This window comes from Tamandua tetradactyla, chromosome 18 (genome assembly GCF_023851605.1).
Source record: "Tamandua tetradactyla isolate mTamTet1 chromosome 18, mTamTet1.pri, whole genome shotgun sequence".
Taxonomy (NCBI): Eukaryota; Metazoa; Chordata; class Mammalia; order Pilosa; family Myrmecophagidae; genus Tamandua; species Tamandua tetradactyla.
In genome coordinates this window covers 73,146,766-73,161,998 of record NC_135344.1, presented here as the reverse complement: position 1 = coordinate 73,161,998, position 15,233 = coordinate 73,146,766, and the positions used below count along the sequence as shown (strand labels likewise).

Here is a 15,233-nt window from a genome sequence, read left to right as displayed (position 1 = left end):
TTTCTCCAGTTCTTCCAAGTGGACAGTTAATTCCTGCATTTTTGCCATTTCTTCTTTTCTGATATGGACATTTAGGGCAATAAATGTCCCTCTTAGCACTGCCTTTGCTGTGTCCCATAAGTTTTGATATGTTGTGTTTTCATTTTCATTTGCCTCGAGGTATTTACTAATTTCTTTTGCAATTTCTTCTTTGACCCTCTTGTTGTTTAAGAGTGTGTTGTTGAGCCTCCATGTATTTGTGAATTTTCTGGCACTCTGCCTATTATTGATTTCCAACTTCATTCCTTTATGATCCGAGAAAGTGTTGTGTATGATTTCAATCTTTTTAAATTTGTTGAGACTTGCTTTGTGACCCAGCATATGGTCTATCTTTGAGAATGATCCATGAGCACTTGAGAAAAAGGTGTATCCTGCTGTTGTGGGATGTAATGTCCTATAAATGTCTGTTAAGTCTAGCTCATTTATAGTAATATTCAAATTCTCTATTTCTTTATTGATCCTCTGTCTAGATGTTCTGTCCATTGATGAGAGTGGTGAATTGAAGTCTCCAACTATTATGGTATATGTGTCTATTTCCCTTTTCAGTGTTTGCAGTGTATTCCTCACGTATTTTGGGGCATTCTGGTTCAGTGCGTAAATATTTATGATTGTTATGTCTTCTTGTTTAATTGTTCCTTTTATTAGTAGATAGTGTCCTTCTTTGTCTCTTTTAACTGTTTTACATTTGAAGTATAATTTGTTGGATATTAGTATAGCCACTCCTGCTCTTTTCTGGTTGTTATTTGCATGAAATATCTTTTCCCAACCTTTCACTTTCAACCTATGTTTATCTTTGGGTCTAAGATGTGTTTCCTGTAGACAGCATATAGAAGGATCCCGTTTTTTAATCCATTCTGCCAGTCTATGTCTTTTGATTGGGGAATTCAGTCCATTAACATTTAGAGTTATTACTGTTTGGATAATATTTTCCTCTACCATTTTGCCTTTTGTATTATATATATCATATCTGACTTTCCTTCTTTCTACACTCTTCTCCATACCTCTCTCTTCTGTCTTTTCATATCTGACTCTAGTGCTGCCTTTAGTATTTCTTGCAGTGCTGGTCTCTTGGTCACAAATTCTCTCAGTGACTTTTTGTCTCAGAATGTTTTAATTTCTCCCTCATTTTTGAAGGACAATTTTACTGGATATAGGAGTCTTGGTTGGCAGTTTTTCTCTTTTAGTAATTTAAATATATCATCCCACTGTCTTCTAGCTTCCATGGTTTCTACTGAGAACTCTACACATGGTCTTATTGGGTTTCCCTTATATGTGATGGATTGTTTTTCTCTTGCTGCTTTCAAGATCCTCTCTTTCTCTTTGACCTCTGACATTCTAACTAGTAAGTGTCTTAGAGAACGCCTATTTGGGTCTAATCTCTTCGGGGTGCGCTGTACTTCTTGGATCTGTAATTTTAGGTCTTTCATAAGAGTTGGGAAATTTTCAGTGATAATTTCTTCCATTAGTTTTTCTCCTCCTTTTCCATTTTCTTCTCCTTCTGGGACACCCACAACACGTATATTTGTGCGCTTCATGTTATCCTTGAGGTCCCTGATACCCTGTTCAAATTTTTCCATTCTTTTCCCGATAGTTTCTGTTTCTTTTTGGAATTCAGATGTTCTATCCTCCAAATCACTAATTCTATCTTCTGTCTCTTTAAATCTATCATTGTAGGTATCCATTGTTTTTTCCATCTTTTCTGCTTTATACTTCACTTCCATAAGCTCTGTGATTTGTTTTTTCAGTTTTTCTATTTCTTCTTTTTGTTCAGCCCATGTCTTCTTCATGTCCTCCCTCAATTTATCGATTTTGTTTTTGAAGAGGTTTTCCATTTCTGTTCGTATATTCAGCATTAGTTGTTTCAGCTCCTGTATCTCATTTGAACTATTGGTTTGTTCCTTTGACTGGGCCATATTTTTAATTTTCTGAGCGTGATCCGTTATCTTCTGCTGGCGTCTGGGCATTTAGTCAGATTTCCCTGGGTGTTGAACCCAACAGGTTGAAAGATTTTTCTGTGAAATCTCTAGGTTCTGTTTTTCTTATCTTGCCCAGTAGGTGGCGCTCGTGGCACACGTTTGTCTGCGGGTCCCACCAGTAAAAGGTGCTGTGGGTCCTTTAACTTTGGAAAACTTTCGCCGTGGGGGAGGTTCGCCAGCCGAAGCGGCTTCAAAGAGTGCCAGCCGGCCCGGGGGTCCGAACGCGGGGAGGGTCGCCAGCCGCCACAGCCCAGGAGAGCGCCCGTCCGAATTTCGTCGGCCCGGAGCGCCAAGCGTGGCGGGAGGGCGCCAGCCGCCGCGGCCCGGGAGAGTGCACCGTTCCCAGCCGGACCGGGGAGTCACGTGTTTGGAAGGAACCCCCCCGGTCACCATTCTCCGTGGCCTGGGGATTTCCGATCCAATTCTCTCACTTGGTCCGGGGGGCCGTGCGTGGTGGGGGCACCCACCGCCGCGGCTTGAGGCGACCGCCTGCCCAATTCTGCCAGCTGGCCTGGGAAGGAGGAAGGGAGGGACTCCGGCCGCTTGCCACCCCACCCCGGGAAGCCCGCGCCCCTCGGCGATCTCACCGGAGCCGGTTCTCTCAGCCAGTCAGCCGTTCCAAGGTGGTGTACGCTCTCTTTTTGATCTCTGTCGTGGCTCCAGAAGCTGTTCTGTATCGTTTCTACTCCCCTAGTAGCTGTTCTGGAGGAGGAACTAAGATCCGTGCGTCTTACTAAGCCGGCATCTTCTCCGGAAGTCTCAAATAGCATTTTAACCATATGCTTAAAGAAAGCTTAAACCCGAAATGTTGTAAGTTTGTGTTTATTGATGGGAAAAAAATTCCATCACAGTTTGTTGTGGATCAGTGGTGGTGGGAGGAGTTAGGGCATCTCCCCATTTCCTTTCCCTGGGAAGTTCTTTGCTTCCATTATGTTACTTTTGGGTACTTGCATACCAGTTAATAGGGTTAGATACCTGTGTTACAGTAACAATTTTTTATTGAGGTATAATTCATCTAACATAAAATTTACCGTCTTAAAGTAAACAATTCATTAGCACTTAGTACAGTCCCAGTATCTGAAACTACCACCTCTGTCTAGTTCCAAAACATAGATGCTTTTTTAATTTCAGTTGTACCTTGCTAAAGGAAATCAGTTTTGCCATAACTATTGGTTTGTATTGAACAGAGTTTAACTTACTCTAGTACAGTTTTGATAGAATTTAAAATGTGTAGAACATTAATAAAGAGTCTATCTGTAACTAACAGGAAACCCATACTTCTCTTACAATTGGTTTATGTTTATTTTGTCATTATGTTTTCCATTCCCTGGCTGCAATTATTCTCTGTCTTGGGACTAATTCTAAGAAATTTGGTTATGTTAGATTGGTAATAGAGTAAAATTTTGGGCCTTCAGTTGGAATTGGAAGTTCCATAAAACAGTAGAGTCCAGAAACAAAACTGGGTTTGGAATTGAAGAGGCATAGGTGCTCTTTCCAGTTCTGTTGGTGCTGGGACTTTGAAAGAAATTTCATTGAAACTATAAATCAGTTTGGGGAGAATTGCCGTCTTTGCAGTATTGAGTCTTCTGATGTGTGAACGTGGTGGCTCTCTCCGTTTCTTTAGGGCTTTGATTTCTCTCGTCAGCATTGTTAGTTTTCAACAGACCTCGGTTTATTTTGTTAGATTTGTCTTAAGTTTTCATGGTTTGTAATACTATTGTAAATGACAGTTTTTTAAGATGTGAGCTTCCCGTTCATGGCTAATGCATGTATACACCAATTGGTTTTCTCACATATCCTGCAAACTTCTTAAACTCCTATGTTGTAGCAGCTTCTTTGCAGATTCCTTGAAATTTTCCAGGTGGTCTGTCATGTCATCATCTATTTAATACAGAAAATTTTACTTTGGTCTTTTCCAGTCTGTGCATGCCTTTTACTTCTTCGTCCAGTATTTGATTGGGCTAGGAGTAGATAAAATAAGTAAATTATGACAGACCATCAGATTTGTTTTTATTTACTTGCAGGGGAAGTTGATATAAATAGCATACAGTCATGGAACCTGAGGCTTTTTAAAGCAATGACATGGTTCTGATATGCACCAGGTTCACTTAACTTGGTACTTTATAAGGCAGAGACTGCATATTATATAAATACATGTTTTCCTTTTCCTAACAGTACAGAGAATCTAAACCTAGGTCCTTCTTACAGATGACCTTTCCCTTTCAGCATTTGCTACTTATTTTTTTCTTAGAGGAAACTATGGAGTCTATTCTTTTTTTTTTTTAATTTTTTACATTTGACTTTTATAGTTACCAGGCAGAATGACTAAGTATTCAGGTTGAAGCTGTAAAAGTGAAAATTTTGAAATTTTCTTTGGGTTTACTGTTCCCTTAGTATTTACTGGATTATTTTGTTGTAAACAGTTAATATCTATTTTTCTGTCTCCTATTTGGATAAAGAAGATGAAATTAATAATCTGCTATAAATATTTTTCTGTAATTATGCATTTAATGATGCCATATGGTATTTTTTATTCCTTTAAATTATATTTATTTTTCAAGTTAAGAAGCTTAGCTGAAAAAGTCTTGTATTTTGTTCTTATTTTTTTAGATAATGTGCAAAATGGCCCCTATGGTTGGGAAGGACATCACAGAGCGCCTGATCCTCCCTCGGTTTTGTGAAATGTGCTGTGACTGCAGAATGTTTCATGTTCGGAAGGTATGTTTTACAGTTATTGTTTTTTTTGTGTAAAATATCTGGTCCTAGTTGTTAAAGCTCTGATAAGTGAAATTTCAAAGATTATTTTTAAAGGACTCTGTATATAATATTTTGAAATGTCAGGGATGTTTTTGTTGTCAGGTCTGTGCTGCCAATTTTGGAGATATTTGCAGTGTCGTCGGCCAACAAGCTACTGAGGAAATGTTGGTAAGTGCTGCGGACGGAAAGGAGGAAGCAGTGGATCACCAAGTAGGGTGTTAGGTTGGAAGTGTGTCGTTTATTGGCACAATACCGTGAATGTATATAAATCACGAAGATAATATAACCTCAAGTTTAGGAGTTCATATTTCTGTAAGCTGAGCCTGTGAACACTGTTTTGATTAGATCAGTTTATAAAACTGCAGGTAAGTGTAAGAACCATTTGATCCCCATCTCTGTTCAATGGAATCTTTAATTTTATCGAAACTCTCAAAGTATTTTAGTGATATGCTAAATCTACAGATGTTTATTTTCAAGTGAATAGTGTATAGGATGTATGTTCTTGGTACAAATTAATATACTTCAGGAGTTTCTAAAGCTGTTAGGCAAAAATAATTATTTCACATTCAAGCTTTTTGGGTAACATTTAAACCATGTTTATTTTGGAGTGTTTTTTTTTTGTATAATCAGTTGTGTTACGAATTAGGTATGATTTATATAAAAATTGAGTATTAATACAAACAGGTGTTCTACTTAACACTGTAATAGCAGAAAATGATGTCGAAGTAAGTATTGTAACCTGTTCTGTTTGTGTGCCTACTAAAACCTCTTCCTTCTTGCAACAGCTACCCAGGTTTTTCCAGCTTTGTTCTGATAACGTATGGGGTGTCCGGAAGGCTTGTGCTGAATGCTTCATGGCAGTTTCATGTGCAACATGTCAAGAAATCCGAAGGACCAAATTGTCAGCACTGTTTATTAATTTGATCAGTGATCCTTCACGTTGGGTAGGATGTTGTTTAATTATTTTTTGTAAAATAAAAACATATGAGTCTCTTAAAAACATGATTTTAAGAAACCTGTTTCTTAACTTACATAATTTATAATTTGGCAGATATTAATTGACACTTTTAGCAGTTGGCAATATAGAAAAATACTGTACTAGCAGTTTGTATTTCTTTTAAATTTCTTTACAAATAAAAATCATAAGTCATTTTCATTCTGCTGAAATGATGTGTATTGCATTAATTGAGTTTTAGATCTTAAATCTTACATTCCTGGGATAAATCGCACTTGTCATGTTATATATTCCTTTTTATTTGCTTCTGTATTTTGTTTGTTAGAACCTTGTTGAGTTTTGCGCCTGTGTCATAAAGAGTTATTGATCTGTAGTTTTCTTTTTTGGGGATGATTTTTCTAGTTATTCAATTGATAGTCTGTATTTGATATGCCACTATCATGCCTTCATTTACTTCTTTAATTCTGCTTTTCTTTAGATGGCTTCTTTGAAGTTTTTTTGTGTTGAATCCGACATCTGATAATGTTCAGCAGTGTCTATGTCTGCTTTTTATCTGGTGTATAGGTCATATTTTTCTGTTTCTTTACGTATACCTTACATATTTTTTGTTGGAAATTGGATACTTCAGATAATATATTGTACAACTCTGGGTACCCCCTCCCCTTTTGGGGCTTGTTGTTTTTATTTGCTTGTTCTTTTTTTAAGTGACTGTTCCCACAGCGTTGAGTCTGTGGTGTGGCCTTTGGGCAGCTCAGCGTGGAGTTTCCCCTCTCTTGACCTGGCATGGCAGTGGTGTAGCAAGGCTCTCCTCCTCTTCCTGACCACACTCAGCCTTAAGCTGCACGAAGTGCTGCCCGTTTGCGCTGTTGTTTTTGACAATGCCCTGGGGGCATAAATCCCTCCACAAATTAATCTAGTTATATGTGGCTTCTTCCAAGGAGTGATTTCTGAGGTCAGTGGTCAGTGTTCCTATTGTGCTGACCCAGGAGGGCCCCTCCCAGCTCATTCTCTGTTTTCTTGACGAGCCAGCTAGCCCACAGTCGCGGGTGTATCTTGATCAGATCCAGGGATTTCTTCCCACTTGCCTTTCACCACTGCCTTTTGAGAGCACCCTTAGTTTTGAACTTCTTTGTGCTCCTTGGGAAGCCATCAGGAGCTGTGTGTTTTATGTTGTAATTCTGTGAGCCTGGGCTCTGGAACTTGTGGTGGGACAGTGGCAGTCTTCTTTCCTGGGTGACACTCCTGCTCTAGGAGCTGGTGCTTGGCAGAGGGGTGGGGCAGGCAGCCTGAGATTCTCACTTTGCTGCTCCTGGTGTGGAACTGGGGCAGGGGCTTTTGGGAACCCCAGTATTCTCTGCACCATGCTCAAGGTAGAACCTCTGTCCCACAGGTGTGGGCCAGGTAGATGGGAGTCCCCACTTCTCTGTCATGTTCACTCAAGACTTAGCCTCAACCACATAAATCGTGCTTCTCCTGGAAAGAAAGCCCTGTTTGGGAGCTGGGGTGAGAGGGATGCAGGCTAGATTGGGGAGAAGAAAAGGGGGCGTGACCCTAAGACCCATAACAGAAAGTTCCTTTGGGCATGCACATACCTACCTAGCCCTCACTCGGGTTGGCAGTTGAAAGGAACCAATGAAAAGTGCAGCTCATCAGTCCCTCATTGGCATAGCCAGAGGGGGGCGGACCCCTCCAAGTCCTTATAATGCAAGGATCCCTGCCTCAGACTGCGTCTCCTTCATTGCAGAATGCCTAAAAAAGCGCCAGTCCTTTGGCTACAACAGTCTGGTCTGGGTGTAGTTTCTTGTTAAGCTGGGAGTGGGGAGGGTCCAAGTAGTCTTGATTCACATGCTGAGAGGTTCTTTCTCGCCAGATTTTTATAATTTTTCTGGAATAAATGTTTCTTCATTTGGTGTTTTCCTTAGGACCACTGTAGTGGCTGTTTTTCTGTAGGTCGCGCCGTTTTCTCTGGGGTCTGGGTCAGCAGAGCTGTTCTTGTACTGCCTGCTGGAGTCTGTATTTGAGACTCACAGCTCATTTTAAAGTAAAGTCGACATAAAAAAGTGTTAATCATTAACACTTTTATTTTTATAATATTCTGCATTGGATTGTTAGAAAAAATTAACATAGATTTTTGAAGTTTTCATGTTAGAACTACAGTTACTTTGCATTGTTTTAACTTAGTGTAACGTAGTGTTTTCTATTTGGAAATACATTTATATCAAAATGAAGGACCTCTTAAATAATTCTCAGTCATTGAAGTTCTGTGTAAGGCCTATGCTTGTTTAGGTGAAACAAAAAGTAAGAGAAGGTAGACGTAGGCCAGAAAAATATTAAGGGGTTATTCAAGGAAGAGTCTTTTTCTTTAATTCTTTGTCCCTTTTCAAAAGTTAAGATTGAAATAAAAATTAACTATGAAATTTCTTGATATTCATTCTATGAGTGACCTATTGTTTTTTTAATGGTTTTTCAGGACTTGTATATAAAATCAATGATTATTTCTTAGTATGCTATCAGAAGTAGAAAAATAATAGCTTAAAATTACTCAGAGGTCAAGCAGGCCATGGGGGCTCAAAGGCAGAGTTTTGCCTGCCATGCCGGAGACTCGGGTTCATTTCCAGGTGCCTGCCCATGCAAATAAAATTACTCAGAGGCAGCAGGATGTGCTGGAGAGTAAGGAAACAGAGTTCTAGTCCTCGTTACATTGCAGCTAGTAGAGTGACATTGAGGAAGTTTTCTTTTTGGTTTCCCTTTTTGTGAGATCAAGGAGGTAGACTAATGTTTTTCTCTTATTTTTTAAATTGTGTGAACATTTGTACAGTGTAGACATTCCCCTCTCAGCCACGCCCAAGCGTATCACTCAGTGGGATTAGTTACATTTGCAGTGCTGCAGTACCCTCACCGCCCTCTGTCACTAGACCTTTCCCAGTGCCCCAAACAGAAAATGTTTGGTTTCCCCTATACCCATTTTGCATTAACTCCCCATTGTCCCTATATTAGTTAGGGTTCTCTAGAGGAACAGAATCAACAGGAAACACTCATAAATATAAAATTTATAAAAGTGTCTCATGTGACCATGAGAATGCAGAGTCCAAAATCCGCAGAGCAGCCTGTGAAGCCGATGATTGCAATGAAGGGTCTGGATGAACTCCACAGGAGAGACTCGCCAGCCAAAGCAGGGAGAGAGCCTGTCTCTTCTGAATCCTCCTTAAAAGGTTTCCAGTGATTAGATTAAGCATCACTCATTGCAGAAGACTCCCCTTTGGCTGATTACAAATGAAATCAGCTATGGATGCAGCTGACGTGCTGCATGATCTAATTCTATGAAATGTTCTCATTGCAACAGACAGGCCAGCACTTGCCCAACCAGACAAACAGGTACCACCACTTGGCCAAGTTGACATGTGAACCTGACCATGACAGTCCCTAACCCCTACCCCTGGCAACCTATCTCTCTGAGCTTGCATGTTCTCTGATATTTCATTTGTAGCTACCATGGGGCCTAAATTTAACAACCTAAATCTGTAACAATCAGGTTTGCTTTGATACCAGCTTAATTTCAATAGTATGTAAACGTACTGTGTTGCTGTACTTCCCCATCCCACTTTTATGTATTTTCCTGTCATAGAGTACACATTTATATACATTGAGTCCCAAACCACTGATGTCTCATTGCATTTTTTTTTTGTGCATTTGCCTGTACGAAGTAAAAAGTAGAGTTACAGGGTGGGCCACGGTGGCTCAGCAGGCAAGAGCACTTGCCTGCCATGCCATGCCAGAGGACCTGGGTTCGATTCCCGGTGCCTACCCATGTAAAAAAAAAAAAAAAAAAAAAAAACAGTTACAAACCAAAAATACAGTAGTGCTAATATTTATATTTACCCATGTATTATCTTCCCTGGAGACCTTCATGTGTCTTCAGCCAATTGTTTAGTATCCTTTCCTTTAGACACTAACCTGCAGAACTCCCCTTAGCATTTCTTGAAGGGCTAATCTAGTGGTGATAAATGCTCTCGGCTTTTGTGTGTGTGCAGTTGTCATAATCCCTCCTTCCAGTTTGCAGGATGTAAAATTCTTGGTTGGCAGTTTTTTGCATCCCACCACCTTCTTGCCTCCATGGCTTCTGATGAGAAACCAGCACTTAATCTTATTGAGGTTCCCGTGCTCATGGCAAATTGCTCTCCTCTTACAGCGTTCTCATTCTCTGTCTCTGACGTCAGACATTCGATTATGATACGGTGCTGTCTGGGTCTGTTTGGGTTTCTCCCGTGTGGAGTTCCTTGAGTAGCTTGCATGGGAAGTTCTGGGACACAGAGTCCCTTGGGTAAGATGGATTGGGCCATGCATCCAAGCCCCCACTGTGTGCATAAGTGATCCTCTGCCCCTTCCAGAACTGCTGCCAGAGAGCTGCAGTGTTATGCTGGCCTCCCTGCCCGCCTGCTGGGCACCAGGAGATCCTGCCTCTTTCAAGTAGCCTTTTTCTTGATTCAGCAGTCACCCTGCTCCTGCAATCTTAGCAGTTTTCTGAAGCTGGGAGAAGGATGTTTCTGCCCCTCTTGCTTGGTATTCAAAGCTTCTTCATCTCAATCTTATTGATGCCTTTAAGTGATCTCTTTTCTCCACTTCATGTTCTTTTTTGGGTAAGAAACTCAGAAACTTAGCAATATCCAGAGAAAAACAAGGACTGTAAAAGTACCCCTTTATGTTTTTATGGAAGTAATATTTATTGACTTTAAAGGGGAATATCTATAAATTTACACTCACACGTGTACTATTCTTATTTCTTCTGGTCATAGAATTCTCACCTTTCTTTAACAAATTGAATGTTTTTGTATTTGCTTCTCCTGGTTAAATAGCAATAATACATGTACTTTACATTTCTTTGGGTTTGTAAAATTTACATATGATATACCCGCATAACCCTCATTTGAAAATTTTGTAAAGGTATTATGCCCATTTTCCAGAAGAGGAATGCTAAATTTTAGCATTTTAGCTTTGGCAAAATCAAGGTTTTATTAACATGCTAATGTGCCTGCCTTCCACTTCTTACCATAAAACCTTTCCTTCTCAAAGGTTTTTTTCCTTAACAAAAAAAAAGTTGTGGTTACAAAAATAATACAGAAATGCAGTGTAAGGTAAAATTCTGCCAACTGCTTTTTTTTTTTTTAATGTTTTAAAAATTTTTTATTGATTAAAAAAATTACAAGAAACACAAACATTCCCAACACATACACTCAGCAATTCACAATATCATCACATAGTCGCATATTCATCATCATGATCATTTCCCAGAACATTAGCATCAATTCAGAAAAAGAAATAAAAAGACAACAGAAAAATACAACAAACAGAAAAAAAAAATTTTACATGCCATACCCCTTGCTGATCCCTTTCATTGATCACTAGCATTCAAACTTAATCTGTTTTAACATTTGTTCCCCCTATTATTTATTTTTATTCCATATGTTCCTCTCATCTGTTGACAAGGTAGATAAAAGGTGCATCAGGCACAAGGTTTTCACAATCACACAGTCACATTGTGAAAGCTATATCATTATACAATCATCATCAAGAAACATGGCTACTGGAACACAGCTCTACATTTTCAGGCAGTTCCCTCCAGCCTCTCCATTACATCTTGGATAACAAGGTGATATCTACTTAATGCATAAGAATAACCTCCAGGATAACCTCTCAACTCTGTTTGGAATCTCTCAGCTATTGCCACTTTGTCTCATTTCACTCATCCCCCTTTTGGTCGAGAAGGTTTTCTCAATCCCTTGATGCTGAATCTCAGCTCATTCTGGGATTTCTGTCCCACATTGCCAGGAAGATCCACACCCCTGGTGGTCATGTCCCACGTAGACAGGGGGAGAGTGGTGAGTCTGCTTGCTGAGTTGGCTGGAGAGAGAGGCCACATCTGAGCCACAAAGGAGGTTCTCTTGGGGGTGACTCTTAGGCTTAATTTTAAGTAGGCTTGACCTATCCCCTGTGGGGTTAAGTTTCATATGAACAAACCCCAAGACTGGGGGCTCAGCCGTTCTCACCATTCCCCGAAGGGGACTTTGCAAATACTTTTCCACTCACTGATCAGATCACTCTGGGATTCATCGGGGCATCACCTGGACAAACCAGCAAAGTCTCATGTCCTATACAAAGTTCCATGTACTTAAGGTGTTCAATCAACTATCTACGTAAGTTATATTAGGAGATGCACTAGTCAAAGTATAGATTTGTACCAAATAAACATTTTTTGCTTTAGTCTCACACATTAGTTGAAATTTTAAAATATTAGGTACCATCTATTTTCAGCACACTGCAGTAATGACATTCTTTTGTTCTTCCTCATGCAAAAACATTTTTTAAATTTGTACATTTAGTCACTCTAGGCATTCCTAGATGACACCATCTCAATCGTTATCGTCTATCTTTCTTTGTTATTTCATTTATGCCCCAGCCCTCCTCCCTCTACCTTTCTCATATGCAGCTTCATTCAGTGTTTTAACATAATTGTATTACAGTTAGGTAATATTGTGCTGTCCATTTCTGAGTTTTTATATTCAGTCCTGTTGCACAATCTGTATCCCTTCAGCCCCAGTTACCCAATATCTTACCCTATTTCTATCTCCTGATGGTCCCTGTTACCAATGAAATATTACAAGTTTATTCACTAATGTCAGTTCATCTCAGTGAGACCATACAGTATTTGTCCTTTTGTTTCTGGCTAATCACACTCAGCATAATGTCCTTAAGGTCCATTCATGTTGTTACATACTTCATAACTTTATTCTGTCTTACAACTGCATAATATTCCATCTTATGTAAATGTCACAGTTTGTTTAGCCAACTGTCTGTTGATGGACATTTTGGCTGTTACCATCTCTTGGTAATTGTTAATAATGCTGTTATAAACATTGGTGTGTAACTGTCCATTTGTGTCCTTGGCCTTGTGTCCTTTGAGTAGAGATAGCATATAGATGGGTCCTGTTTTTTAATCCATTCTGCCAGACTATGTCTTTTGATTGGAGAGTTTAATCCATTAACAGTCAGTGTTATTACTGCATGGTTAGTACTTTCTTCTACTATTTTGCCTTCTGGATTTTATATGTCATATCTAATTTTCCTTCTTTCTACCTTTACTCATAGTCTTCCTTTCTATACTCTTCTCCACACCTCTCTCTTCTGTCTTCGTATCTGTCTCTAGTGTTCCTTTTAGTATTTCTTACAGAGCTGTTCTCTTGGTCACAAATTCTCTCAGTGATTTTTTGTCTGAAAATGTTTTAATTTCTCCCTCATTTTTGAAGGACAATTTTGTTGGATATAGAATTCTTGGTTGGTAGTTTTTCTCTTTTAATAATTTAAATATATTATCCCACTGTCTTCTCGTCTCCGTGGTTTCTGCTGAGAGATCTGCACATAGTCTTATTGGGCTTCCCTTGTATGTGATGGATTGCTTTTCTCTTGCTGCTTTCAAGATCCTCTCTTCCTCTTTGACCTCTGACATTCTGATTATTAAATGTCTTGGAGTATGTCTATTTGGATCTATTCTCTTTGGGGTACGTTGCACTTCTTGGATCTGTAATTTTAAGTCTTTCATAAGAGTTGGGAAATTTTCAGTGATAATTTCCTCCATTAGTTTTTCTCCTCCTTTTCCCTTCTCTTCTCCTTCTGGGACACCCACAACACGTATATTCATGCGCTTCATATTGTCTTTCAATTCCCTGAGTCCCTGCTCATATTTTTCCGTTTTTTTTCCTATAGTTTCTGTTTCTTGTTGGATTTCAGATGTTCTGTCCTCCAGTTCAGAAATCCTATGTTCTGTCTCTCGAAATCTACCACTGTAGGTTTCCATTGTTTTTTTCATCTCTTCTACCTTGCCTTTCATTCCCATAAGTTCTGTGATTTGTTTTTTCAGACTTTCAGTTTCTTCTTTTTCTTTCCTTGCTTTCTTTATATCCTCCCTCAGTTCATTGATTTGGTTTTTGATGAGGTTTTCCATGTCTGTTCGTACATTCTGAATTAATTGTTTCAGCTCCTGTATGTCATTTGAATTGTTGGTTTGTTCCTTTGACTGGGCCATATCTTCAATTTTCCTAGTGTGATTTGTTATTTTTTGCTGGCGTCTAGGCATTTAATTACCTTAATTAATTTGTTCTGGAGATTGCTTCCACTTCTTTTATCTAGGGTTTTCTAGCTGGATGAATTTGTTGTCTATCTGTTCTTTGACATTCTGTTCAGCTGTATCTGGACCTTTAGCTTAAGTTTTGTTTAACAGAGGAGAATTTTTCAGTTCTTGTTTTCTTGTTTCTTGCCCTGCTTGTGTGGTGCCTTTCCCCCCCACACACTTAGGCAGGTCTACTTAGATATTATAGACCCCAGCCAGATTTTCCCAGACCAAACTGGCCTGCTATCAGGAGGAAAGAGTCACCTGCATCAGGTTTCCCTGAGGGTGAGACCCAGCAGGTTGAAAGACTTTCCTGTGAAGTCTCTGGACTCTGTTTTTCTTATCCTGCCCAGTATGTTGTGCTTGTCTGACTGCATGTCCCACCAGCATAAGATGATGTGGTACCTTTAACTTTGGCAGACTCTCCCTGCTGGGGGCGTTGTGGAGACAGAAGAGAGGTTGTAGGCTGGTTTTAATGGCTTCAAATTACCAAGCCCTGGTGTCTGAATTCCTTGATGGAGGAATTACACCTGGGTGGGGCTTCACTCCTCCTCTGGGGAAGGCTCAAGCTCCAGATACGCCCCCAAAAGAGCTCACTTCTGCCTGTGCCTGGGGCAGTTGCAGCCTGAAAAGGCCTGCCACTGTATCCAGAGGCAGTCAAACCTTTGTAGATACACAGCCACAAAAACCTCTGTTTCCTCCTTTCCCCCCCCACCTTTTTCTGTCAGTCCTGCCCCCTTGGCACGGGGGCAAAAATGAGCAACCTCTGCTTTGATCAGGTTCACCTAAGCTGGGGGCCTATTTTTAGTAGTCAGAATTTGTTAATTAGTTCCACAATTGGCGTTTGATTGTGCCCAGTCCCTGCTGCTGGTAAAGTCCTTTCCTTTCCCCTCTGGGAAGCTGCCTGCGGGGGAGGGGTGCTGGCCGCCACAGCTTTGGGAACTCACGATTCTGGGGGGTGCTCGCAGCTGGTCCAGACTGGATATGCTGTGTGTCCGGTCACTATTGTGGCTCTGGGAGCTGTTCTGTGCTGTTTCTGGTTATTTAGTAATTGTTCTGGAGGACGAACTAAAATGCGCACGTTGTTAAGCCGCCATCTTGACCCGGAGGTCTATGCCAACTGCTTTTCAGCTTTGGCAAATGAAACATTCCTTGATGACAAGAGCATATTCTTTCAGATTTTTCTGAGATATATTTTAAGTCATTATTATATTTCTGATATGTGTATATGTAGGCTTTTTTTTCTTAGAACAACAACTAATTTATTCTGTCGTATGATTTTTGTGGGTTAGGAACTTGGCAGGGCTTGACTGATTGGTTCTTCAGTTCCTTGTGGTATTGATGA

At 40.0% G+C, this 15,233-nt stretch overlaps 1 protein-coding gene across 9 annotated transcripts in view; it reads left to right on the top strand.

The window, feature by feature from the left end:
- Positions 1-15,233, top strand: part of PPP4R1 (protein phosphatase 4 regulatory subunit 1) — a 129,509-nt gene that overhangs the window by 78,502 nt on the left and 35,774 nt on the right. For all 9 annotated transcript variants that reach the window (XR_013165295.1, XR_013165294.1, XM_077135977.1 and 6 more), the window contains 3 exons: positions 4,626-4,733; positions 4,875-4,940; positions 5,558-5,716. Coding sequence is in view for 7 of the 9 variants with exons in the window: in XM_077135977.1 (XP_076992092.1) it covers positions 4,626-4,733; positions 4,875-4,940; positions 5,558-5,716 (333 nt within the window). In the remaining 2 variants the exon portion in view is untranslated. The remainder of the gene's footprint in view (positions 1-4,625; positions 4,734-4,874; positions 4,941-5,557; positions 5,717-15,233) is intronic.